At 72.5% G+C, this 22,881-nt stretch overlaps 4 protein-coding genes across 5 annotated transcripts; 1 reads left to right on the top strand and 3 right to left on the bottom strand.

The window, feature by feature from the left end:
- Nucleotides 1-3,440: 3,440 nt before the first annotated feature.
- On the bottom strand, nt 3,441-6,016 carry EFNA4 (ephrin A4). 2 transcript variants are annotated; one of them, XM_088535501.1, is made up of 5 exons: nt 5,876-6,016; nt 4,670-4,962; nt 3,839-3,907; nt 3,704-3,757; nt 3,441-3,633 (listed from the first exon to the last, which is right to left on the bottom strand). In XM_088535501.1, the coding sequence occupies exons 1-5, from the start codon at nt 5,989-5,991 to the stop codon at nt 3,536-3,538; spliced, it is 630 nt and encodes a 209-aa protein (XP_088391627.1). In that variant the 5' UTR covers nt 5,992-6,016; the 3' UTR covers nt 3,441-3,535. The 2 variants fall into 2 exon arrangements, with proteins under 2 accessions (XP_088391627.1, XP_088391628.1); XM_088535502.1 differs by having other exon boundaries at nt 3,441-3,630.
- Nucleotides 6,017-7,152: 1,136 nt separating this feature from the next.
- Nucleotides 7,153-13,734, bottom strand: ADAM15 (ADAM metallopeptidase domain 15). Its single transcript, XM_088535431.1, has 24 exons — nt 13,576-13,734; nt 12,690-12,793; nt 12,159-12,235; nt 11,989-12,061; nt 11,836-11,912; nt 11,574-11,751; nt 11,438-11,500; nt 11,282-11,350; nt 11,023-11,192; nt 10,856-10,940; nt 10,641-10,789; nt 10,384-10,561; nt 10,221-10,313; nt 9,940-10,135; nt 9,763-9,871; nt 9,545-9,692; nt 9,391-9,468; nt 9,202-9,313; nt 8,982-9,120; nt 8,368-8,473; nt 7,796-7,873; nt 7,601-7,672; nt 7,429-7,523; nt 7,153-7,195 (listed from the first exon to the last, which is right to left on the bottom strand). Exons 1-24 carry the CDS (start codon nt 13,646-13,648, stop codon nt 7,153-7,155), a joined length of 2,565 nt encoding a protein of 854 aa, XP_088391557.1. The 5' UTR covers nt 13,649-13,734.
- Nucleotides 13,735-14,274: 540 nt separating this feature from the next.
- On the bottom strand, nt 14,275-17,723 carry DCST1 (DC-STAMP domain containing 1). The gene is made up of 16 exons (XM_088535430.1): nt 17,645-17,723; nt 17,443-17,568; nt 17,300-17,374; nt 17,091-17,219; nt 16,869-17,008; nt 16,572-16,749; nt 16,237-16,380; nt 16,035-16,156; nt 15,797-15,954; nt 15,603-15,702; nt 15,428-15,523; nt 15,226-15,352; nt 15,033-15,149; nt 14,805-14,947; nt 14,620-14,733; nt 14,275-14,520 (listed from the first exon to the last, which is right to left on the bottom strand). The coding sequence occupies exons 1-16, from the start codon at nt 17,721-17,723 to the stop codon at nt 14,275-14,277; spliced, it is 2,094 nt and encodes a 697-aa protein (XP_088391556.1).
- A 113-nt stretch (nt 17,724-17,836) lies between these two features.
- DCST2 (DC-STAMP domain containing 2) lies at nt 17,837-21,984 on the top strand. The gene is made up of 14 exons (XM_088535429.1): nt 17,837-18,146; nt 18,223-18,393; nt 18,475-18,576; nt 19,080-19,274; nt 19,347-19,412; nt 19,487-19,700; nt 19,775-20,097; nt 20,209-20,376; nt 20,449-20,549; nt 20,622-20,752; nt 20,832-20,947; nt 21,361-21,454; nt 21,527-21,787; nt 21,855-21,984. The coding sequence occupies exons 1-14, from the start codon at nt 17,837-17,839 to the stop codon at nt 21,982-21,984; spliced, it is 2,382 nt and encodes a 793-aa protein (XP_088391555.1).
- The last annotated feature ends 897 nt before the right edge of the window (nt 21,985-22,881 follow it).

Below are 22,881 nucleotides of genomic sequence, written 5' to 3'. Positions count from 1 at the left end.
GCGGAGCAGCCACCACGCGGGGGCATGGCGGGGGGGGGGGGGGGGCGGCGATAAATAATTCATTAAATAAATAAACATGGCGGGAGAGTAAGGAGGAGGACATGAAATATTCCCCGGGCGCCGCTCCCTGCCGCCGCACGGCCGGGGAGGAGCCGGGCGGTGAGAGCACCGGGCGAGCAGGAGGGCGGGCGCCGCCGCTCGCCGCCCCCTCCCCGCCTGGCGGTCTTTAAATTTGAATGAAGGCCTCACGGATGGTCGCGTCGCGTCAGCGTCTCCAGCAGCTCCCGCTGCCAGGGAGGACCCAGCCCCGAACCCGCTTGGCACCCGGAGGGGGGTTGCGAGCGGGTTGCAACCGTGGGGTTAACGGTGGAGGAGGCTGCGGGCGGCCGCGCCGCGCGGGGCTGTCGGAGGAAATCAGCCTCCCTGAGCCGTCGCTGGCGTTGAGTCATGCGGCCCTTCCTGGCTCCGCAGTGTGCCGGCCCCGAGCTTCCCATGGGGTGCCCAGACCTGGCCGCCGGCTCGCAGGAAACCCGGCTCCTGCCCGAGGAGGTCGCACGGTGCTCACGTGCATCCGCACAGTGCCCATGGGCAACCGTGGGGTATCAGCACGCACCCAGACTGCGCTCGCTGGCATCCACGCGGTGCCCATGAGCACCCACATGGTGCCAGCTTGCACCCACATCTGGTTGGTTTGCACCCCCACTGGTACCGCCACGCACCCACATTGGTATCGCCATGTGCTCGTATTGGTACGAGCTTGCACCCACATTGCTATGAGCTTGCACCTGCATTGGTACGGCCGTGCACCCCACCGGTACCGCTGCATGGAGCCGTCGTGCACCCAGAGCCTTGCGCCAGGCAGCGCGGCGCCGCCTGAGCCCCCGCCGCTCATCCATGAGCTGCCCATTACTGGTGCCTAAGTGACGTTAATCCGATAGAGGGGTGACAGGCGGCATCAATATCCCGCTGCCGCCGTCCATAGATCACAGCACAATTAGCATCCGCTGCCGCCAGCGCCCGGCCCGGGCGGCCCCCGCTCCCTCCCCATGCAGGGATTCACAGGACGGATTCGGAGGGTGGCGGCAGGTGCCCGGGAGCAGAACCAGGGGCGTGGGGAGATTTCAGGGCCTGAAATATTTATCAGACTAGCTGCAGCGCCCGTGCTGCGCACGGTGCTTTTAATAATGCATCACCGGTAAAAGGCTCTGCAGAGCGGGGGCCTGGGCCCCGGTGCAGGTGCCCGGGCACAGCGGCACCTTGGGGTGCATGGCACGGCGCAGCGCACCGGGGGTTAACGCCGTATCGTTTGCACCGAGCCGTTATTTTTCCTAATCTTTCTCCGTGTGCGTTGCTGAGCACCGGGGGCCGAGCTGCGGCTCTGCTGCGCTGCCAGCTGGGCACGTGCCAGCCTGAGATTCCCAGGATGGACTCGGCTCCATTTAAAACCAATTAGTGTGTGTGGGGGGTGAGGATGGGGATGCTTAGAAGCAGGCAAGGGCCGCAGGTGTGAGACTTGCCCCCTGCCTGTGCCCTGCGCATCACGCTCCATGACCCTTGTCCGCAGCCTGTGCCCGTGTCCCTTGTCCCAAGCCTGTGCCCCATGCCCCATGCTCGTGCATCGTGCCCCATCCCCTTGCTCTGTGCCCCATACCTGCACCCCTGAGCCTGTGCCAGGTGCCCCATGCATGTGTCCTGTGTCCCCTTCCCTTTGCCCCATGCCTGTGGCAGCCCTGCCAGCCCTGAGCACGCAGCAGGCACCGCAGGAGCCACCAGCGGAGCCGCGGCCGCACACATGGTGCTGCTCGTCCCTGCGTGCACAACAGGACGAGTGTCCGTCAGGATTAGCGCTGCTGCACGCGCAGCGCTGGCGCCGGGCACGCCGGGGCCGCGCGTGTTGGGCGCCGCGGTGCCCGTCCCGCTGTGCAGCCTCATTGCTGTGACAGGCGCGGGCCGGGTGCGTGCGAGAGGCGGCGGGGCTGGCGCCTGCCGCGGCGCCCACTGAGCACTGGGCTCGTTTATAACCTTGGCAGAGCGTGGTGGCAGTGGGGACAAGCGCCATCACGTTGGTGACCTGCATGGGAGCCAGCACAGGGTGTCCTGGGTGCCAAGGCGTGGGATATCCGAGGTGCTGCAGCATGGTGCATCCCTGATTCCACAGCATGGAGCATCCCGGGTGCTGCTGCGTGGTGCATCCCGGGTGCGACGTCCTGGAGCACCCCGGGTTCCGCAGCAGGGTGCAAAGGCGGCTCCGGCTTCGGCAGGGCGGGAACAGCGGGAGGCCAAGGCTGGGCTCGGCTCACGCTTCTCCCCCTCTGCGGAGCCGGATCCGGCGGCCCCGTTTCCATAGTGACACGGAGCCATTTTCCCATCTCGTCTCCCGGCGGATGCTCCAGTGAAGCTCTGCCTCCCCCTCGGCTCCGGGTGGCATCGCCCGCTCCCGGCCCCACTGCTCCGTGCACGGGGGAGCACGAGCGTCTCTGGCGGGGGAACCCGCTGACTCAGCGCCACTGCATCCCCCTCCCGCTGTCCTCTGTAGGTCAGCGCAGAGCCGGACAGCAGGAGCGGCCATGGAGCGTGTGCTGCTCCATGCAGCGCCACGGCCACCGCGTCCCCCAGCTCAGTGGCACCCGGCTGGGGGGCTGCGGAGGGCTGGTGAGACAGCCAGCCGGGCTGACGGAGCCTCTTCCTCCAGGACACGGGATTTGCGCCGTGGGGCACGGAGCCGGCAATGCGATTGCGGGGCCGGGCAATGTGATTTGCAGCAGCCGCACCATCAATTAGTGGTTATGGATGGCAGAGCGCCGGGAGGCGCCGGGATCCGGCTGCCGCATGAGCCGGGTCCCCAGCCTGCCCCGCGCCGCGGTGGGGGCTGCGGGCGCCGTGGCGCTCGGCCCCTCGCTGAGCGGTTGCCCCGGCAAAGCCATAAACGGCGGCTGCGGCGCCGAGCACTGCAGCGGGTGACGGGGACGCCTGCGCCGCAGCCCTGAGCATCCTCCATCCCGGCAGCTCGGGGGCAGCGAAACCCCCCGGGCTCCACGGTCCCCTCCCCACGTGCGCGCGGGGGTGCGGGTCCCGAGGACGAGGCCATCTTGCAAACTCTCTATTGCTCGGCTCAGTCGCTACCAGGGATCAACCCCAACCCGTGCAGGGCGGGAAACGGCACGAGGAGGGGGCAGAAGGGAAGGGGGGGGCGTCTTCGCGGAAGACAGATCCGTGTCCTGGCTGGAGGACGAGGCGAGGGCCCGCTGGACGCGCTCTGTCTGCGGCAGGGCCGGCGCTCCAAGCAAGGTCCCTGCGGGAAAGGGACGGCTCAAGGGGATGTCAGATGTGGGATGGGGACATCGGCATAGGGACGGGGATGCCATGTGGGGCCACCGGCTTTGCTCACCTCCCTGCCAGCGGCTCCCGGCCCCGGCTGGGCTCCGCAGGGGTCCGGCGGGCGACTCATGGTCCCTTTGGGCAGGCAGCGGCCAGGAACATTCGCGAGCGTCCGGTATCGCGGCGGAGGAGCCGGGCGGCCGCTGGCGCCGGGCAGTCACATCCAGAGCAGGGTGAGGAGCGCCGGGGCCAGGCACGGGGCGCGGGGCCGCAGCGAGGCCGGGGCGGCCGCGCGCCCAGGGGACACCGCGTCTGCTGCCGAGATGAACCGAGGTTACAGGGGGGGCATTTCCTCCCCCAATTCAACCCCCAGCCCCATACTCACCCTCCGGCCCCCCGCGCGGCTGTGAGTTGGGAAGCTCCGTCGCCGGCTTCGGCGCTGCAAGGAAAGCCAGGGGTGTCCGTGAGAGCTGCGGAGCTGCCGCCCAGGGACCCCCTCCCGGGGCCCCCCCGCACTCACTCGTGCCCTTGCAGCAGACGGAGACCCGCAGCTTCAGGCAGCGCCCGGCGCTCTCGGGGCCGGGCACAGCTGGGCCGAGGCGGCGCGTCAGGGCGGGCCGCGCCGCGGGTGCGCTGAGCCGCCCAGGCCTCTGCGCGCCCGCCCGGGACGGCCCCGCCGGCACCGGGCACCGGCCCAGGCCTGGGCGGGCGGCGCCCCCTCCTGGCTGCCCGGCGCGTTGCACCGGGACCCCGGGGGGCGGGACGGGGCCCCCACCCCCGGGCGCGCGCACCCTCGACGCGGCCAGAGCTCCTCACACCCAGATCCCCGCTTCATCCAGAGCCCGAGGTTCCAGGATCCCGGTTCACCCCGATTCTAGGGTGCCCGGATCCTGGCGGCACCTGGGTCCTGGGTCACCCAGACCCACTAGTGCATCCTTGACCCCGTATGGCCAGAGCTCCCCATGCATCCACAGCCCAGCTGCATCCAGCTCCCAGGGCACCCAACTCCCGGGTGCACCAGACCCCAGCTCCCAGGTGCACCCAGACCCTGAGGCACCCGGATCCCGGTTCACTCAGCCTCCCAGAGCACCCCCCAGAGAACCCAGGCACCTGTATGGCCAGAGCCCCCCATGCATCCACATCCCAGGTGCACCCAAACCCTGGGGCACACAACTCCCAGGTACACCCAGACCCTGGGGCACCCAGATCCCAGGTGCACCCAGACCTCAGTGCATCCAGGCCCCAGCATGCCCAGACTCCCGGTTCCTCCAGCTCTCCGGCATGCCCGGCCTGGCCCCCGCGGCGCCCGCAGCCCCTGTTGCCCACGGCCCCTCCGGCACCAGGCACTCACAGATGTAGTAGTAGGTCTCCCCCGGCTGGAACTCAAAGCCGAGCGGGAAGGGCGAGAAGCGCTGGATCTTCTCAGAGAAGCGCACGGGCCCAAAGGGCGCGTGGGGCCGGTTGCACTCCCAGCGCTTGAAGGCGCTGGGTGTCGCGTAGCAGCCGCGATAGCCCTCGCGGTCCACCATGAAGAGCGTGAAGGTCTCAGGGCGCCCACCGGGCGCCGCTCCCTCGTAATGGGGACAGTAGATGTCCAGGTGGTCATTGATGGACACCTGCACGGCGTAGTCGTCCCGCAGGAACCTGCCGGGCGGCGGGGAGCTGGGCGCTGCTGGCCCCACGCGCTCGTGATCGCTCCGGGTCGGCAGTGCCGACAGCGGCCATGGCTGAGCAAACCCATCACACACATGGGACAGGGCTCCTGGCATTGCCCAGGCTGCTCCTGGGTTGGTTCAGGCAGGGCAAAGGGTCCCAGGGCCTTGGGACCATGCACAGGAATGTAGTGGCATCGGCACCCTCCACCCAGCCGGGTACACGGTCACCTGCTGCACTTTGGGGTGCTGTAGATAGGACCCCTGGCCCTGGGGGCACCACCATGGTTGGTGGCTAGATGCCACCAGCTTGATGCCACCCACGAGTGACTGCAAGCTGGGTGCCCATGAGGCCCCAGGTCACCCAGGGGGTCCCATTGCTTCGGTGCCACTCAGCGCTGCCCACAGGTCCCTGGTCATTGGCACCCAGGGATGCTCAGTGCCTTGATGCCCCCCAGGGGCTTGGAGACTCCCCTTTGTGGTCACCCTGGGCTGCCCAGATGCCCAGATCCCCCCAGTCAGTGTCCCTGGTTGGTGCCCTGTGGCTCATAGCCTCCGGTTGGGGCCACCCAATGCTGCCCAGTGCCCTCTGCTCTTTATCCCGGGTTGATGCCCCCCGCAGGAGCCCCCGGTCGGTGCCGGCTCGGTCCCCGTCTCACCCTGGCTGCGCCCGGCTCCGAGCCGCGCAGCTCGGCGCCCCGGACCCCCCCACCGGCCCGGCCCGGCCTCGCGGGCCCGGCGGGGACCCCGGCAGCGGGCGGCCCATGCCCAGGTCCCGAGCGGCGGCGGCGGCGGCAGCGGCGCCTCCCAGAGCTCCCGGCGGAGCGCGGCCCGGGGCGGCCGGGGGCCCCGGCGGGGCGGCCGGGGGCGGCTACCGAGGGCGGCCCCGGTGCGGCGGGCGCTACCTGGGGTTGCTGCCGTTCCAGTGGACGTCGTGGTGGCGGCCGCGCACCGGCGGCGGCGGCGGCGCCCACAGCAGCGGCGCCCAGAGCAGGAGCCCGAGCAGCGGCGCGGGGCGCATGGCTCCGCCGGCAGCGGGGCGGGGGGCGGCGGCCGGGGGCGGGGGGCCCAGCCCGGCCCGGCCCGGCCCGGCCGCGCTCCGCCCCGCCAACTTCGGGCCAATCCCCGGCGCGCCACCGCCCGGCAACTTCCCCGAGTGCCATTAACCCTTCGCGGGGCACCGGGAGAGGTACCCCCCGCAACCTGCACCGGCGCCCCCGGACCGAGTGGGCACCGGCGCCCCGGAACCGGCACCGCCGGGACCCACCCGGCACCGGCAGCCCCGAACTGACTCCCCCCCGCCACCATTGGTCATCCGGCACCCACCGAGCACTGACCCGGCACCACCGGGCAGCCACTACCTGTACCCACCGCCCTCACTAGCACTCGGTGCCGGCACCATCGCCGCCGGGGACCGGCACCGGGGACCGGCACCGGGGACCGGCACCGCCTGCCCCCCCGCCCCGTGCAGCCCGCACCAGCCCCTCCCTGGAGCTGTTTGCAAGCGGGAGCCCCCCCGCGCCCCCTCCCTCCCTTGTTCTGCCCCCGGGGGCCGTCGCCGCCGCCCCCTCCCCGCGCCCCGCCGCCCCCCGGGCCGCCCCGTCCGGGCGCTGCCGCAGCCGGGGCGCGGCGCAAGGTGCAGGCGGCTGCACAAAGGCGCTTTGTTCTCGGGCTGGGTGGGGGCACCCCAGGGTGCTGCGGCGGGCGGGCCCCCCCACGGGGCAGGGCAGCGCGGTGCGGCCAGACGGCGCCCGCCGGGACGCCTGGGCCCGCTCCCCGCCTCGCGGCGAGGTGCACGCGGGAGGGGCCCGGACGCCTGGGTCCTTTTCTCCTCCCCCCGCAGACGTGGTGAGAAACTGGGGGCGGAGGGGGGGGGGGACATACACACGACACGCGGGCTGCCCCACGCCGGGCGCTCCGTGGACTTCCCCCGCCTCGGGTGGGTCTGCGCGCGCAGTCCGTAGCTGGCGGCGGGGGGGGGGGGCGCGAGTGCTGCTGGGAGTTGTAGTTCCCCCGGGGGGGGTCGCCTCCCGGACACCTGGGCCCCGCCCGCCCCCAGGAGGCAGCGGGAGGCAGTTCAGAGACGCTTTATTAGCGCCCTGCCGCGACCCCCCCCGGCCCGGCCCTGGCTCTGACGGGGGCCCCGGCGGCTCCGTGCGGTCCCGATCCCGGTGCCCCCGCGCTAGGGCGCAGCGGGGGGGCCGGCGGGCGGCGGCGGGGCCGGCCTGGCGGAGGAGAGAGGCAGGCAGTGATGGGGGGGTGGAACAGATACCCCCAGAGCCCCCCAGCCTCGACCCTTTGCAGATCTCCCCAGCCATCCTGCTCCCAAAGACCCCCCACCCACCCGGAGCCCTGCAGACCCTACCATGGCCCCCTATGGCTGCACCCCCCGCGCCCCCCCTTAGCATCCATCTCTGCCCTCACCCCGCTGCGCCCCCCTGCAGCTGCCTGCACCCACCTGGAAGGAACCACCGCGCCGGGGGCTTGGGCAGGGGGCAGCGGGTCCGAGGGCAGCGGCCGGCGTGGCGGGGGAGGCTTTTCTGGCCCGGGAGGCTGCAGGGAAGCAGAGGCGTCAAGGGCTCCCTGGCAGGGCGCGGGGGGCTCGAGGGCCCCCTCGGCGTGGCCGTTACCTGGGTGCCGCGCAGCACCGGGTCCGCGGGCAGCGGGCGCGAGGGGGGGGGCGGCCGGGCCGCGGGGGGCGCCTGGGCGGAGAGAGTGGAGGGGGGACAGTGAGGGCGCCCCAGCAATGGGGGCGCGGATGGCCATGCAGCAGCGGGGGGGTGCGGACAGGAGCTGCCCCCCTCCTCCTCCATCCCGGGCTTTACCTGGGAGCTCCCGGGAAGAGGGTCCGGCGGGAGAGGCCGGGAAGGCGGATGGGGCCTGGAGGAGGCCAGGGCGGGTGGCTGCAGAGAGAGGGAGACGGGGACAGAGAGGGGGGCGCATGCAGCAGCCGGTGGGGCTCGTGCAAGCCATGCAGCATGCGGAGACCCCCCAAGCAGAGACCCCCCTCAGCAGCCACTGCCAGACCCCACTCAGAGAGGCACGGCCAGCAGCAGTCACAACATGCAGGGACACGGGGGTGCTACGGAGGGGGACACTAAGCCCCCTGGGCCAGGCAGGCACGGCTGAGCTGCCACGGTCCAGGCTGGCACCCGTGCTCCATGCCTGGGAAACGCAGTGCCGGAGCATCCAGAGGGATGCGGGGCGCAGGAAGGATGCTCGGAGCAGGTCCCTGGGGGCGTCTCCTCAGCAACAACATCCCTGGCACCAAACGCTGGTACCCACGGCAACGATGCCGTAACCGCAGCAACAGCACCGCCACCGGCAGCATCTCCCTGCTGGGTACCCCGGAGGGGGGACATGGCCCCCCCAAAACCCGGCGTCACCGGCCCCTCACCTTGCTGCTGTGCATGACCTGGAGCTCGGTGCCCGGAGGCCACCGTGGCGGCCGGGGCCGCTCGGGGGGGGCCCGTAGGGCTGGCGGCGGCTCCGTCTGTGTGATCCTGCAAGGAGGAGGAGGAGGAGGGATGAGGCGGCGGGCGCCACGGGGGGGGCCCACGCCAAGCCAAGCCCTGGCCCCCGTGGAAGCCCAAGAGAGAACGAACCCGGCGGCAGCGGTGAGGCCCTGCGCCCCGCGCGCGCCCGCGCTCGGCCTGCCCGCCAGGCGCTGCCCGGGGGGCGCGCGGCGCCGGGGGCTGGCGAAGCGGCACGGCTCAGGCGCAGCCCCGCGCGCGGGCTCCGGCGCTGACGTTACCGCTCCGGCCGCCTGCGCCTTCCGCACCCAGGAAGCGCACGCGGGACTCAGCACTGTGGGGAGAAGAGAGTCAGCGGCGCAGGGCGGGATGGGGGGAACCGGAGAGCGCCGGGGGCGCAGGGGGGAGCACTGGGCACAGGGACACATGCGCGCACCCGGGGTCACACGCGCACAAGCAGACGCGGGGTGCGATAGCCGCCGCAAACGCTGCCCGCGCGCTCGGGGTGCCCGCGCGCTCCTGCCACGCACGCGCTCACCTGTACTGGCACGAGGTGCCCTTGCCGAGCTGGCAGAGGCGCTTGTGGAGCCCCGCGCGGCGCAGGCAGCACAGGGCGAGCAGCAGCGCGAGCAGCAGCAGGGCGCCGAGCAGCAGGCCGGCGGGCAGCGCGCTGCCCCCTGCAAGAGAGCGGCGCGTCAGCGCCCGCCACCGCTGCCACCCGCGCACACAAAGCGCCATTGAGCCGGCGCGCTCGTCACCTGGCTCCGGCGCCGCGGGGCCACTGTCCTCGCTGCCGCCGGCGCCGGGGCTGGCGCAGCTCGGGGGGGCCCAGCCGCGCTCGCAGTGGCAGTGCCCAAGGTTGTTGCAGACCTGTTGGGGAGGGGGAACACAGAGTTCAGAGCCACCCGTTCATGGCCACCCGTCCCCGCACTGTCGCCCCGGCTCACCCCGTGCCCGTGGCACTTGCTGCGGCACTGCTCCGTGTCCAGCGCCGACGCGTCCTGGCACCGGTGCTGCAGGCACACCTTGTGGGGGGAGCTGCATCAGGACCCCGCTGCGGCGGCACCCGCAGCACCGGGTCCCCGTCCAGGCTGCACTCACCTTGCCGGGGCCGCATGCGGTGCCGGACAGCACCATGGCCGTGGCGGTGCTCACGTCATTGCCAGCGAGTGGATGGGTCCCCAAGCAGGTGCCAGGCGCCCGGTCGCTGCCACCGCGCTGACACTGTAGCCGCCCACAGCCAGCGTCCCTGCAGGGTGGCAGGGTCAGGGGCGCCATGGGGTGGCAGGGCACCCCGTGTCCCGATGCTGCCCGCTCACCCCTGGGCGCAGGCGATGTAGGAGCCATTGGGGAGCTGCCCGCAGTGCCCACGCTCGTCGCCGCGGCTGTTCAGGGTGGCCATGCAGGAGCTGGAGACGGGGCCAGCGCCTGCGGCGGGGAGCCGTGAGCCACAGAGCCACCCGCTGTGCCACCTCCCGCCCCCCGCGCGCCCCTACCTGCGCCCAGCAGCTGCTGGCACTGTCCCTCGAGCGTGGCGCAGGCCCCGGCCGCGCAGCGCGCCCGCCCGCCGCCGCAGGGCTGCCCGTCCTGCAGGAAGGTGTCGGGCGGGCAGTGCGCCGAGCGCCCGTCGCAGAACTCGGGCAGGTCGCACTCGCCCCGCGCCGCGCGGCACAGGTGCCCGGCACCGCGCAGCTGCAAGGTTGGGGGGACAGCGTCAGAACAGGTGCCACCTCGGTGCCGCCAGCGCTGGGGACAACCCGCCGTTCCCCCCGCACACCTGGCAGTCGTGGCAGCAGACGTCCCCCGTGGCGCACTGGGCTCCGGGTAGCAGCTGGCAGGAGCTGCTGTTGCAGCAGGGGTCGGCGCACTCCTGCGGGCAGGAGCTGCCGTGAGCGGCGCGCGGGCACCGGGACGGGCACCGCAGGCGCCCGGGCACGCACCAGGCGGAGGCCGCAGTCGCAGGCCTCGCTGGGCTCCACCACGCCGTTGCCGCAGAGCGGGGTCCACACCAGGCGCTGGGGCTCGGGCACGTTGGAGAGGCACCAGCCGCGGCCCTGGCGCAGGCTGCGCTCCAGGTCCTGCTGGCTGCAGTTGCTGAAGCTCAAGCCGGGCAGGAACCTGGGCAGGGGGCAGGGAGGTGACGCCAGGCTGGAGGATCCCCCCGTCCCTCTCCATCCCCGGCGCCCGCCGCGCTCACCCCGTGGGCGAGTCCATGATGCAGTTGCGGTCCTGGTAGACGCTGTGGCACTGGCAGCGGCGCCCGGCGCTGTCATGGCTCATGCCCAGGTTGTGGCCCAGCTGATGGGCCACTGTGGAGGCCACCACCAGCACGCTGACCGAGTGGTCCTGGGGACAGCGGGGGGTCAGTGCTGGGGGCTGGGGGTGGCACAGGGAAGGGAGGGTGGCACCCACCATGCTGACCCCTCCGGAGCGCTCCGGCGAGCACATGGAGGCCTGTGCCGACATGCCCACGGCCACGTCCTCGAAGCGGGAGCCCCTGCGGAGAGCGGCACCTTGGGCACCGGTGCCACACGGGGGGGACAAGGGGACACACGGGGCTGGGGGGGTGGCACACGCACGTGAGCAGCTGCGCGTTGTCGTGGGGCAGCCGGGGCAGCAGGTCCTGGTGGCGCCAGCGCAGGAAGCGCTCGAGGGCTGCGCGCCCGCTGGCGCCCACGCGCACCAGGTCCCCCTGGCTCCACACCTCCACGGCCAGCAGCGCCACGCGCACCCCCAGCGGCTGGAAGAACTGCAGGGGGTGACGTGGAGGGGGGTCAGGGACCCTCGTGTGTCACCGTGGGGTGGCAGCGGGGCGGGGGGCGCGCAGTGCCAGCTCACCGCGTCCACCTGGTTGGCGATCTCCATCGTGCGGGTGCGGACGCGCTCCAGGTTGGGGTAGTTCTGCGACTGCGGCGGGGGGCAGAACAGGGCGTCACGGCAGGGATGGAGCCCAGGGGGACAGATGGGGAGAAGGGGGGTGGCAGCAACCCTCACCGCAGCGTGGTCCACCACCATGACCAGCTCCACAAAGCGCTGCTCCTCCACTGCCCGCTTGTCCTGGAGGGGTGACCGAGCGGGTCAGGGGGTGCCGAGCGCAGGGACACAGCAGAGGGGACACGGGGACACCCACCCGCTGCTGCCGCGGCGGCTCCGTCTCCAGCTCCGCGCTGGCCGTGGGCGCCGGGCCGCAGGCGCGCGGTGCCAGCCGGCCGTGCCGGGGCAGCCGGTGTGCGACGTGCTGCCCGGGGGGGCCGCCGAGGGCCGGCTCCAGCCCGTAGCTCCTGTTCTCCGACAGCCGGAGGTGGCCGCTGTGGGAGGGTCCCCAGGGATGAGCGGGACGGCGGCGGGGGGGACACCGGGGCTGCCTGGGGGTGGCGGGGGCCGGCGCTCACCTGAGCCCAGCGCAGGCGCAGAGGGCGGCGTGCGAGCCGGGGAAGCCCCGCGCGCTCCCGCGGTAGCAGCAACGATCCTGCAGCAGGGAATGGGGTGAGGGGGGGCTCGGGCACCGCGCCGGGCACCGCGACCCCCCGCCGCGCAGCCCCTACCTGCTCGCCGGCCTCCCGTGCCACCCGCGCGCCGTCCGGCCGGTAGTAGAGCAGCGCCGCAGCGCCCAGCTCCCTGCCAGGGAGACGAGCGGCCCCCCCGCGGCTCAGCGCCCCCCACGCAGCGGCACCGGCACCGGGCTGCGCCGGGGCCACCCCCCATCCCAGCTCACCAGTTTTGTTCCAGTTCCAGCACCAGCCGCGACGCCTCCAGCTCCAGGGCCAGCAGCAGCTGGGGGGGGAACCCCCCCTGCAAAAGGCAGCCGGTCCCGTCGGAACCCCCCACCCTGGCACACACCGGAGGGGACGGGAGGGGACGCCCTGCTCCCGCCACATGGGACCTGTCCCTTCTTGCCAGCGCATTGTGCAGGGGGAAGGGGTGGGGGGGGCGTTGCGCGGAGCTGTTCCCCCCCCCGCCGTGCTTCCTGCCCGGTGCAACATGGCCGGAAACCCTGGAGAGGCTCCCAACGGCCGCGGGCCGGGCCCTTCCGCCCCGGCCACGAGGGTGCCGGGTGCCAGCTCGGCCCGCGCAGGGTGGGGACCCGGCCGGGGTGCCAGGGAAAGCGGGAGCTGTGGGGGGGCTCCGGCTGCTCCTGCCCCTTCCCACCCAGGCTGGAGGCAAATGGAGGTTCCCGATGTTCTGGGGCTGGGGTGAGCAGGGCTGAGGACGCGGTTCCAGGGGACCCACACGGCCGGGGTCTCACCTGCACAGCCTCTGCCAGGCTCAGGTTCCGGGCACCCTGAAGGACCCACGGCGTCACGTGCCAGGAAGGTCCCCGCTCCGCGTGGTGCCACGAGCTGCTGTCACCTGCACAGGGACACAGCCACTGAGTCACCAACACTGCTCCCCTCGCACTGGGGCTGCATCCAGCGAGGAGCCGGCATCTTCCTTGCTGCCTGGTCCCTCATCCTGGCAGGGGCTCCCGGCACAGGGCAAGAATGGACCTCGAGCTGGAGAGGGGAGTGGGATGCAGCAGGGAGCAGGATTCCCGCACTGCTTCCCAGCAGCTCCCAGGCTGCCCCCGGAGCATCATCCAAGCCCCGGCTGTGGAGAGGGAAGGGGGTCTGGACACAGCGCGGATGCAGCCCGGGATGCACCCGCAGCTCCGTCCCATGCGGCACCAGCTCCGGGCGCGACACCGCCTGGTCCGGCGCAACCAGCCCGGCCCAGGGCAGCGCCGCCAGGTCCGGCCCAGTTGACTCACCCCCCCCCGCCGCTCCTTCCTCCCGGCCCCGGACGCCGCCGCAGGCGCCACCAAGGGCCGGGGCGAGGCCGGAGCCGCCGGGCCTTGGCCCGCGGCGCCGACGTCCCCGGGAGAGCCGGGGCAGAGCCGCCCTCGCCGCTCCTCGCAGCCCGGGCAGCGCCGCGGCCGGACAGCGACACCGTCCCGAGCGCCGCCGCAGCCCCCGGGACCCGGGGACCCGCTGGCACCGACCGGCCCCGAGCGATGCTGCGGCCCCGTCGGGGCGGACGGACCCTGACCGGTTTGGACCGCGACTCTGCGGGAACCGGGCGGGATATTCTCCCCGGTGCTGCCGCCCCGCCCGCCCGGCCCGAGGGACCCAGGCGTCCCGGTGCCGCGCGCTCACCTGCGTCGCGTCCGCGCGTCCCGGTGCCGGCGGTGAGGAGCAGCGCCAGGGCGCAGAGCAGCGGCCGCGCCATCGCCCTCCCGCAGCCGGTACCGGGCTCGGGACCCGGCCCGCGGGCGGTGCGGGGCGCCGCGGCCCCGCGCAGGCGGCTGCCGCCGAGCTGAGCCGCCGCCGCCGCCACCGGCGCGCATCGCCCCGCCGCCGCCGCCAGCACCCGCCTCGACCCGGCCCGGCCCGGCCCGGCCCGGCCCGGGAGGAGGAACTTCCTGCCCGCCCGCCGCCGGCTCCGCCCGCCGCCGCCGCCGCTCCGCCCGCCGGGGCCGGGCCCGGGGCTGCGGCGGCGCCGGGAACCCGCAAAGAGCGGCCGGGGCCGCGGGAGCTGCCGCTGCCCCCGGGGCCGCAGGACCCCTGGTTTGGCCTCTAGGGCCATCCCCGGGGTCCCCCCAGCGCAGACACGCGGGGAGCCCCGGGCCCCACTTTGCTGCCTGCTGCAGCCCCTTGCCCGTCTTTGCCTCCCAGTGCTCCACAACCCCCCAGTTTTTGCTGTCCAGTGTCCCTGGGAGCCCCTCATCCTCACCTGACAGTGCAGCTGAGACGCCCGTGCATCCCCCCACAGTGTGTCCCCCACCGATGCACCTCACACCCCCTCGCCTGGGCCACCTCGGTCACCCTCGGTCTTTATTGGGGTGGGCGGCGCGCTCAGGCCGCGTAGGTCGCGCGCTCCTCGCTGCTCTCCTCAGAGAGGCCGCTGTCCCCGGGGCGGCAGGCCAGGCACGCGCGCCCCACGTCCCTCCAGCACGGCCCACAGTACACGGCAGCGCAGGCGGGCGCCGCGCAGAAGCGGCTCTGCGGCGTCTCGGGCTCATCGCACACCACGCAGCGCCGGCGCACGTAGCGCCGCAGCGCTGGCCAGCGCCGGCAGCACCGCTCCAGCAGCGACGTCCCCTGCAAGGGCATGGGCGCCCCGCAGCGGGAACATGTCCCCAGCCTGGCCAGGCTGCTTCCCTCTTCTCCAGGGCCCCCCAGCCCCGTGCAGTGGCTCACCAGGCCCTGGCGCTGCCGGGAACGCCGGGCCACGCGGCGCCGCTGCAGCTGGACGAAGCACTGGCGCTGGCGCAGCAGCTGGTTGTAGAGGAAGAGCACGCGCCGCTTCTCCCGCTGCGCCTGCCGTCAGCACTGGTGGCCCCGGCCAGGCACCCCCGCAGTGGGGGGACATGGGGACCGCTCACCTTGGGGAAGAAGAAGGCGGCGAGGACGCGGCGCAGGCGGTACGTGTAGACCTGCGCCACGCACAGCAGTGCCAGCAGCGCCAGGGGCAGGCAGCTGGCCAGGTAGCCCCGGGTCGTCATGGCCCGCGGCTGCGGCAGGCAGGCTGGGCACACGGGCAGAGGTGCTGAGCGCCGGGGCCACCGCACGCCGCGGCGCCCCGTGCCCGCGGCGCCCGCGCTGGCGCCTACCCTGGTTGGAGGATTGGACGTGCTGGTGGGAGGAGGTGTTGAGGGCGCCCACGGTGCTGCGCAGCAGGCGCGCCAGCAGCGACGCTCCCGTCACCCGCAGCTCCAGGTGGTGGCTGCCTGCGGGACGGGCAGCGCGCTGGGCCGGGCGCGGGGCCGGGCGCTGGGGCCGGCGCCGCCGCGGGGCCGCGCTCACTGCGGAAGGAGTACTGCACGAAGGAGTGCTCCCGCACCGCGACGAGCACCGCGACGAGCACCCAGTCCAGCCCCCAGGCCAGCAGCAGCAGCAGCAGCGGCGGGATGCAGTTCAGCAGCTCCACCACCTGCGGGGGCCGTGCTGGTGGCTGTCCCCCCGCTCCGGCTGTGTTCCACGTCCCCTTGGTGTCCCCCCTCCTCACCATGCTCTGCAGCTCCGGCGGCTGCACGGTCAGGCGGATGGGGAAGATCACGGCGGGCGCCTCTGCCCGGCGCAGCGGCAGCAGCGTCCGCTTGTCCTGCCCGGGGTGAGCGGGGTGGTCCAGCACGGTCATTGTCACCCCACCGAGACCCTCCGTGCGCCCCTTCCCACTTCACCTGCTTCCGGCGGCGGGCGTCGATCTGTCGGAAGTAGGTGGTGATGTAGACGTTGTCGAACGAGAGGTCGTGGTTGTAGCGCTTGGTGTAGGAGAAGGCCCTTTGAGGAGAGGGTGGCCAGGGTGACGAGAGGTGGGATGCAACTCCCTTTCCCAGGAACCCCGTGCCACCAATCCTGCCCGGCCCCCGCTCACGAGAGGAAGACGAGGAGGAAGGTTCCGGAGAGCAGCAGGCGGAAGAAGGAGACGGCGCGGCCCAGCTGGGCGCTATGGTGCTCCACATGGGACGTCACCGTCTCCACCAGCTCCTCCCGCGAGACATTGGCGCCCAGCAGCATGTCACGGTGAACCTCCTGGGACGGCCGGGCAGGGGTGCCGCGGGATGTGGTGGGATGTGGTGGGAGGGATGGGGTGGGTTGGGATGGGCGCCCACCTGGAAGACCAGCTGGGCGCTGAAGTCCTGGCTGAGGTTGTTGACGGACCCGTTCACCATGTCGTACATCTTCCCAAAGTTGCCCTCCACGGGGATCCTATCCCGGCACCAGCCGTGCATGACTGGGCGCAACAGAGAGGAGCTCTGAGGACCCCAGGCTGGACGGAGCCGCGGCCTCTCCAGGGCCCTGAATGCCACCCACCCTTGACGACGTGGCAGAGGAACGTGAACTTCATGGGCAGGCAGAGGAGGTGGCTGATGAAGGGCACCACAATCTGCTCCATGCACTCGTCGTGCTTCTCGTCAAACCAGTCCTGGCAGCGCTGCATGGCTGTGTCGATCACCTCTGGGAGCAGACAGGCCCTGAGCGGGAGCGCACGGCGCAAGGGCATGCACCAGCCCTCCCATGCGCTGCCCACTGCATGCACCAAGCCCCCGGCACGGCCCATCGCATGCAGCACCAACACCCTCGCTGCATGCACCATGCGTTGGCCGTTGCATGCACCCTGCAGCCCCCGCGCCGCTGCCCGCTCTCACGCTGGCAGCGCAGCTTGGTCTTGGTCTCGTAGAGCTTCTGGGTGCTCATGGCCTGTGGGGCGGCAGCGCGTGGGCGCTGCCGGAGGTCGTAGCCGGCCTCGCTGGCCACCTCCTCGTTGAGCCCCACGAAGGCCCGCGAGATGTTCTGCATCTCAGCGTTGAGCGTGCGCCCGCTTTGCTGCAGTGGCCAGGAGCAGGAGGAGGAAGGAGGAGGAAGGAGGAGGAGGAAGGGGGCCCCGGCTCAGCGCAGCCCTGTGGCGCCCCGCGGCCGCCCGCGCTGCCCCCCGGCCACCTCACCACCATGTCCTGCAGCACGGAGCGCAGCGGCGCCGTCGACACCTGCCACAGCTGCCGGCTGTGGTTGAGCTGCAGCTCCGCGGCGCAGCCCACCGCGCGCGTCACCTCCTCCAGGTTGTGCCGCACGTTGGCCACCGGCCCTGGCACGCGGCAGCGCCCGTCTCAGAGCCCCGGTCGCCCGCCGGGGCCGTGTCCGGGGCAGTACCCGTGGGGAGTCCGTACCGTTGTAGATGGCGGCGAGCGCGTAGGAGAGCACGTAGACCCGGCCCTCCTTGCCCGCCAGCTTGGGTGCCAGCAGGAGGGTGGCACAGCGGAACCGCGGGGACGTCGCCCAGCCAAGGGCGCTGGCACCTGCCGGGGCGCAGGGAGCCGCCGGTAGCACCACAGCCCCCACCAACCCCAATGTTGTCCCCCTCTGTCCCTAGCCTCACCTGCCAGCCCACAGGCCAGCGGCACCTTGTGCCGCTCTGCGATGGCCATCGGTGCCAGCAGCAGCTGGCAGAGCCCTGAAACGGCACCGTGAGCATCGCGGTGCCAGCAGCGCCCCGCGGCACCTGGCACAGGCAGCGCTCACCGATGCCCACGAGGATGCCGATGCCAGCGCCCAGCAGCATCTTGGTGCGGCGGTGCCGCTCCGGAGGGCTCCAGAGGAAGCGGCTGCAGGCGCCGGGCAGCAGCCGCCCCGCCAGGCGCTGCAGGGCTGCGGGGGCAGGTGCCGGTTGGTGACGGGGATGCAGCGCCAGGCACCGCGCTGGGCTGGGGGGGGCACAACTCACTGTTGTTGGGGGGTTTCTGTCGCTTGGGGACCTCACCAAGGGACGAGGGCTCCTGCGCGGTGCCCGTCGTTGGCTCCATGGCTGCGGTGGTGCCAGGACAGAACGGCTCATTGTGAGCCGCCCACGGCCATTCCGCACGGAGCATCCGGAGCCGTCCGGGCTGGGAGGCCTCAGGAGCCCGTCCCTCCAGCCATGGGGCCGCTGGCAGCACTGGGTCCTGCGCTGCGGGGCTGGTGGCGGCAGTTGGTGGCGCAGCCCTGTCACAGCGCGGCGCTGCGGGAGGAGCGCGCGGTGCCGGAGCTGGCGCGCAGCGTCGTCGGCTTCGCCCTGGGCATGGCCCTGGGCAGCATCTACGGTGCCCTGGTGCTGCTGGCGCAGAGCCACAACATCTGGTACTGCCTGGTGACCACGGTGAGCCTGGGCGCCGCGCTGGCGCTGGGCATGGCCTTCTCCGTCAAGGTGCGCGTCACCGTGCTGCTCACGTTGCCGCACATCTTCACCAGTAAGCACCCCCTTCCTCATCCTCATCCTCATCCTCTATGATCCCCCGACTGCCCCGGCGCCCGCTGTGCCCGCAGAGGAGGGCAAGATGCTGTTGCTGCTGCTGGCGCTGGGCATGGCGACGCAGGGGCCGTGCGCCAACGTGCTGCACAACGTGTCGCGCGTCGCCGAGGCCCTGGCGTGCGGCGCCGAGCTGGCCCTCAACCAGACGGCCGAGCGGCTGCAGCGCGCCCGCCAGCCGCTGCTCGGTGAGCGGGGGACACAGGAGGGGACCGAGGGGGTGGCTGGACCCGCCGCCACACGGTGACGGCCCCCTCGGTGACGCCCAGACGTGCTGGCGAAGATCAAGGACATCGGGCGCAAGGCCAAGGTGGTGGGCGACCGCGTGCGCAGGTTCTTCCGCTCCATCATGGACTCCGTGAGCCACGTGGGTGAGTGGGGACGGCCGAGGCCATCCCCAGCACCCGTCCTTGTCACCAGCACCCTGCCCTTGTCCCCAGCACTCTGCCCGCGTTCCCAGTCCCTTGCCCATGTCCTCATGGCCCTGCCTTTGTCCTCATCACCCGTGTCTTGTCCCCTCACCTTCTCTCAGCTCCCAAAGCCTTGTCCTCACGCCCAATGCCGTGTCTCATCCCCAAGAACCCGTCTCCTTATCCCCATGGTCCTGTCCCAGCTCTCAAACTCCAATCCATGTCCCCATAGCTCTATTCATGTCCCAATGGCCCTGTCCTTGGCCCCCAGGCCCCCTCCACAACCTCATGGTCCCCTCCACATCCCCATGGCCCTGTCCTTGTCCCCATGGCCCTGCCCTCATCCTCATGGCCCTGCCCACCTCCCCAAAACCCCATCCTCATCCCCATACCCCTGCCCACGTCCCCAAGGCCGTGCCCACGTCCCCATGTCCCCGCGGCGTCCCCAACGCGCCTGCCCACAGCGCGTGCCCTGCGCAACGTGTGGCACTGGCTGGCGAGGCTGGGCCAGCTCTGCAACCGGGAGATGGGCACCCCGCGGCGCCGCTGCCTGCGCCTCTTCGCCGAGGCGCAGGACAAGTGCGAGCGCGCCATCCCCTTCCTCTACTTCCTCTGCTACGTCATCACCGCCTTCAAGCCACTCTGCGGCCTGGCCAACGGTGCGCGGCCCCGGGGCGGCGGGACGGGCGCCGGGGGGGACGCGCTGGCGCTGACCGCGCGTTCCCTCGCAGTCGTGCTGCTCTTCTGCATCATCCCCCAGTACGTGCAGTCCTTCCTCAAGAGGCAAATCGCTGCCCGTGAGTGCCCGGGAGGGTGGCCGCGGTGCCGGCGTCGGTGGCGGTGCCGGTGACGCCGTTGGCGCCCGCCGCAGCGCTGGGCCGGGCGCTGGAGTGCGTGCGGCGCGAGTTCGAGTTCAACATGACGGCCACGCACCACTTCGCCGTGAGCCTGGAGGCCAGCAGGAGCCTGGCCGAGGTGGCCGCGGACATCATGGAGGGCGTGCGGCGGCGCCTGGAGCCCGCGCGCGAGGTGCTCGGCCTCTTCGCCCACTTCTCCACCTGCGCCACCCTCTACATGTACCTCCAGTGAGCGGCACGCGCCACGGGCAGCCCCGGTGCCACCCTGCGGCCTGTCACCCACCGTCCCCATCCCCTGCCAGGGCCCTGCGGTACCGGCACCGCTACCTGCGCGACGACACCTTCGACAACGTGTACATCACGGGGCGCTTCGCCGAGCTGGACGCGCGGCGGGCGGCGCGGGGGCAGCCCACGGCGCTGCCGCTGCGGCGCCGCGAGGCCACGCGCTACGTGCGCCCGCGCGCGCTCTGGCTCTCGCGGCAGGAGCGCCAGCGCTACGGGCTGGAGCTGGCGGCCGTGCTGCGGCACGTGCTGCTGGGGCTCGGCATCATCCTCGCCGACTACAGCGTCTTCTGGCTCCTCGACCTGCTGCAGCACGAGCTACGCGGGGAGCTGGTGGCGCAGGGTGAGGCAGCGGCGGCACCGCCGAGGGACAGGGACAGGGACGGGGATGGGGATGGGGACGGGGATGGGGATGTCCCGCTTCGATGTTGGTGCTGACCGCAGCTGCCTGCAGCGCCGTCGGTGCTGAGCATCTCCGTCAACGGCAGCGGCTACACGAGCGAGATCTTCCGTGACCTGGTCGGGGCATTCGACGCACTGCAGCAGGGCAACGTCTCGGTGCTGTCGCAGCGCTGCCGCCTGCAGCCTGTGGAGCCTGACTACCGCACCTATGTGTCCATGGGTGCGCACGGGGACGTGGGGACATGGGAACATGTGGATGGGGGTGCCCACGCCAACCCACCGCTTCCCACAGGCATCATCTACGGCGTCTGCCTCTCCATTGCGCTCGTGGGCAGCTACGTGGGGCGACTGCGGCGCACGATCTGCGCCGCCTACTACCCGCAGCGCGAGCAGGTGAGCGGCGGTGGCGGCAGTGCCGGAGCGGGGCGCTGGCCGCCAGTGCCGATGCCACGTGCGCCCGCCCAGGAGCGCATCTGCTTCCTCTACAACAGCATCCTGGCGCGGCGCGCGGGGCTGGCGGGCGCGCTGCACCGCGCGGCACGGCGGCACGCGGCCGACGGCGCCCACGCCGACCCGCTCCTGCTGCTCACCGCGCGGTAAGGCGGGCACCGGCGCAGCGCCGGGGGGTGCCCCGCGGCTGCCGCCCGCCCCGGCACGGCCCCACGGTGCGCGCAGGTTCCCGGCGCTCGGCCGGCTGGCGCAGCGGCTGGGGCTGCGCTGGAGGTGCTGTCTGGTGTGCGGCGCAGCTGGCGAGCGGGACTGCGTGGCCTGCATCACACCGGGATGCAAGGGTACCAGCAGCGCGCAAGGAATGAGCAGGGAGCGCAGGGAGCGCGCAGGAAGGGAGCGCCCTGGGAGCACGTGCGGAGCACACGGGGATGGAGCATGCGGGAAGTGCACAGAGAGCACGCAGGGAACACGCAGGGAACGTGGGAGGACGCGGGAAGTGTGCAGGGAGCACACAGGGATAGAGAATGTTGGGAGCACATGCGGAGTGCACAGGGATGGAGCATGCGGGAAGCGCACAGAGAGCACGCAGGGAACACGCAGGGAACGTGGGAGGACGCGGGAAGTGTGCAGGGAGCACACAGAGACAGAGAATGCAGGAAATGTGCAGGGAGCGTGTGGGTAGAGCGCACGGAGCGTGCGAGAAGGGCGCAGGGAGCACGCGGGGAGGTCGCTCACCGCCCCTGCGCCCCGGCAGGGCTCTACTGCAGCGAGTGCTACCGGGAGCTGGGCAGCGCCTGCTCCATCTGCATGGCCCCGCTGAGCCGGGCGCAGGCGGGCGACGAGGAGCTGTGAGCGGGCGGGCGGGCGGGCGGCGGGGCCGGTGCCGCGCGCGGTGCTGCAAGGCCGCCCTGTGCCCGCAGCGACTCGAGCGACGAGGAGGCGGCGGGGCTGTGGCTGGGCGCCGTGCGGGCGCTGCAGCGGCAGCCCCAGGCCCCGCGGCGGCTGCAGGGCCGGCAGCTGCGGCGGCAGCTGCGGGAGCTGCTGCGTGGCCGTGGCGGGGGCCGCCGGCCGCCCCCGGCGCTTGCGGCCCGGCTGCGGCGCGGGCTGCGCGAGGAGGCCAGCGCCGAGAGCGACGGCAGCAGCGGCGGCAGCCGCGAGGCCGAGGACGGCTCGAGCTCCAGGTGAGCCGCAAGCGCCGGCGGCTCTGCGGGGGGTCTGGCGGGATGTGACCCCGCTCTGTGCCGCCAGCCTGGATTTTGGCTACCAGGAGCGCGCGGAGGGCAGCGAGAGCGAGCTGGAGGAGGTGGCCGTGGAGGAGGCGCCGCGGGGGACGCCGGGGACACCGCCGCGCCGGGAGCGGGCAGAGGGCGGCCCATGAGGGTCCCCGCCGCATCCCGCTCCATGGAGCATCCCAGAGGAGCCCGCCCGTCTCCCGGTCCCCGGACGCAGCGGGCGCAGGGGGAGTCCCTGCTTCTCCGTTTATTGTCAAGCAGCCTTCTTTTAAAAAAACAAACAAACAAAATGAGACAAAATAAAACAAAACAACAAAAAATAAAACAACCAGAAATACATAAACCACCCCGAAACTGCCGGGCGGGGGCGCGGCCGCCCGCGGCCCCCGCTGGGTTTCACACCCCGCGGAGGTTCAAGTACCGAGGTCGGAGGTTTCAAGTTCACCCTAAGGCACTTTAAAAGCCACGACGGGAGCCCCCCGTCCCCGTCTTCCCCCCCAGGTCCCCATCACCCTCCCGTCACCCCGCGGCAAGGGACAGACGCGCAGAGGCCGGGCAGCAGCGGGGCGAGGGGTGGCGGAGAGTGGGGCGGGGGAATATATTACATCATCTGTCTCTTTAAATATAGATAAAACTCTTACTTTAGGCAAAATAGTGCCGTTCCCCCGGGCGGGCCGGGGGGGCGCATGTGCAAAGGGCAAAGAGGGGGCGACCGCCGGGGCCCGGGCACCCCGGGGGGGGTGGGGGGAAGCCCGCTGGAGGGGGGGTCCCGGGGGGGACTCACCCGAAATAGTGCAACCAGAGAAAGCAGCCGGGAGTGCAGGGGCGAGGGGGGGCTCGCCGGGGAAGGGGCTGCTCGCGGGGGGGGGGAAGGGGGCGGGCGCGGACCCCCCGCCCACCGCCGGGGGGGCCACGGGGACAAGCTATGTACAGCCCCCCCCCCCGCCTCCCCGACGGGGCGGCCGCGGGGCCGGAGCGGGGCGGGGGTGGGGGGGAAGCGGCGGGGCCCCCCCCGCCCCCCTTTTGTGCAAATCCGCCGCGGG

Source organism: Tinamus guttatus, unplaced genomic scaffold (genome assembly GCF_059628265.1).
Source record: "Tinamus guttatus ecotype Peru unplaced genomic scaffold, ASM5962826v1 Tinamus_guttatus_pri_ptg000629l, whole genome shotgun sequence".
Lineage (NCBI taxonomy): Eukaryota > Metazoa > Chordata > Aves > Tinamiformes > Tinamidae > Tinamus > Tinamus guttatus.
This window is presented reverse-complemented; position numbering and strand designations above follow the sequence as displayed.

Bases quoted from the DNA above. Each gene is read 5' to 3' on its own strand.
- EFNA4 (XM_088535501.1), bottom strand. From the start codon at position 5,991: ATGCGCCCCGCGCCGCTGCTCGGGCTCCTGCTCTGGGCGCCGCTGCTG. The intron at 4,963-5,875 runs GTAGCGCCCGCC...GCCGCCCGGCAG, and splicing joins TGGAACGGCAGCAACCCCAG to GTTCCTGCGGGACGACTACG. The intron at 3,758-3,838 runs GTGAGTGCGGGG...CTTTCCTTGCAG, and splicing joins CGTCTGCTGCAAGGGCACGA to CGCCGAAGCCGGCGACGGAG.
- DCST1 (XM_088535430.1), bottom strand. From the start codon at position 17,723: ATGGAGCCAACGACGGGCACCGCGCAGGAGCCCTCGTCCCTTGGTGAG. The intron at 17,375-17,442 runs GTGAGCGCTGCC...GTGCCGTTTCAG, and splicing joins CGGCATCCTCGTGGGCATCG to GGCTCTGCCAGCTGCTGCTG. The intron at 16,381-16,571 runs GTGAGAGCGGGC...GTCTGCTCCCAG, and splicing joins GACCAAGCTGCGCTGCCAGC to AGGTGATCGACACAGCCATG.
- DCST2 (XM_088535429.1), top strand. From the start codon at position 17,837: ATGGGGCCGCTGGCAGCACTGGGTCCTGCGCTGCGGGGCTGGTGGCGG. The intron at 18,394-18,474 runs GTGAGCGGGGGA...GGTGACGCCCAG, and splicing joins CGCCCGCCAGCCGCTGCTCG to ACGTGCTGGCGAAGATCAAG. The intron at 20,377-20,448 runs GTGCGCACGGGG...CGCTTCCCACAG, and splicing joins CCGCACCTATGTGTCCATGG to GCATCATCTACGGCGTCTGC.
- ADAM15 (XM_088535431.1), bottom strand. From the start codon at position 13,648: ATGGCGCGGCCGCTGCTCTGCGCCCTGGCGCTGCTCCTCACCGCCGGC. The intron at 12,062-12,158 runs GTGAGCTGGGAT...TCTCCCTGGCAG, and splicing joins CTGGAACTGGAACAAAACTG to GGAGCTGGGCGCTGCGGCGC. The intron at 9,872-9,939 runs GTAGGGGCGCGC...TCCCCGCCGCAG, and splicing joins CCAGCAGCTGCTGGGCGCAG to GCGCTGGCCCCGTCTCCAGC.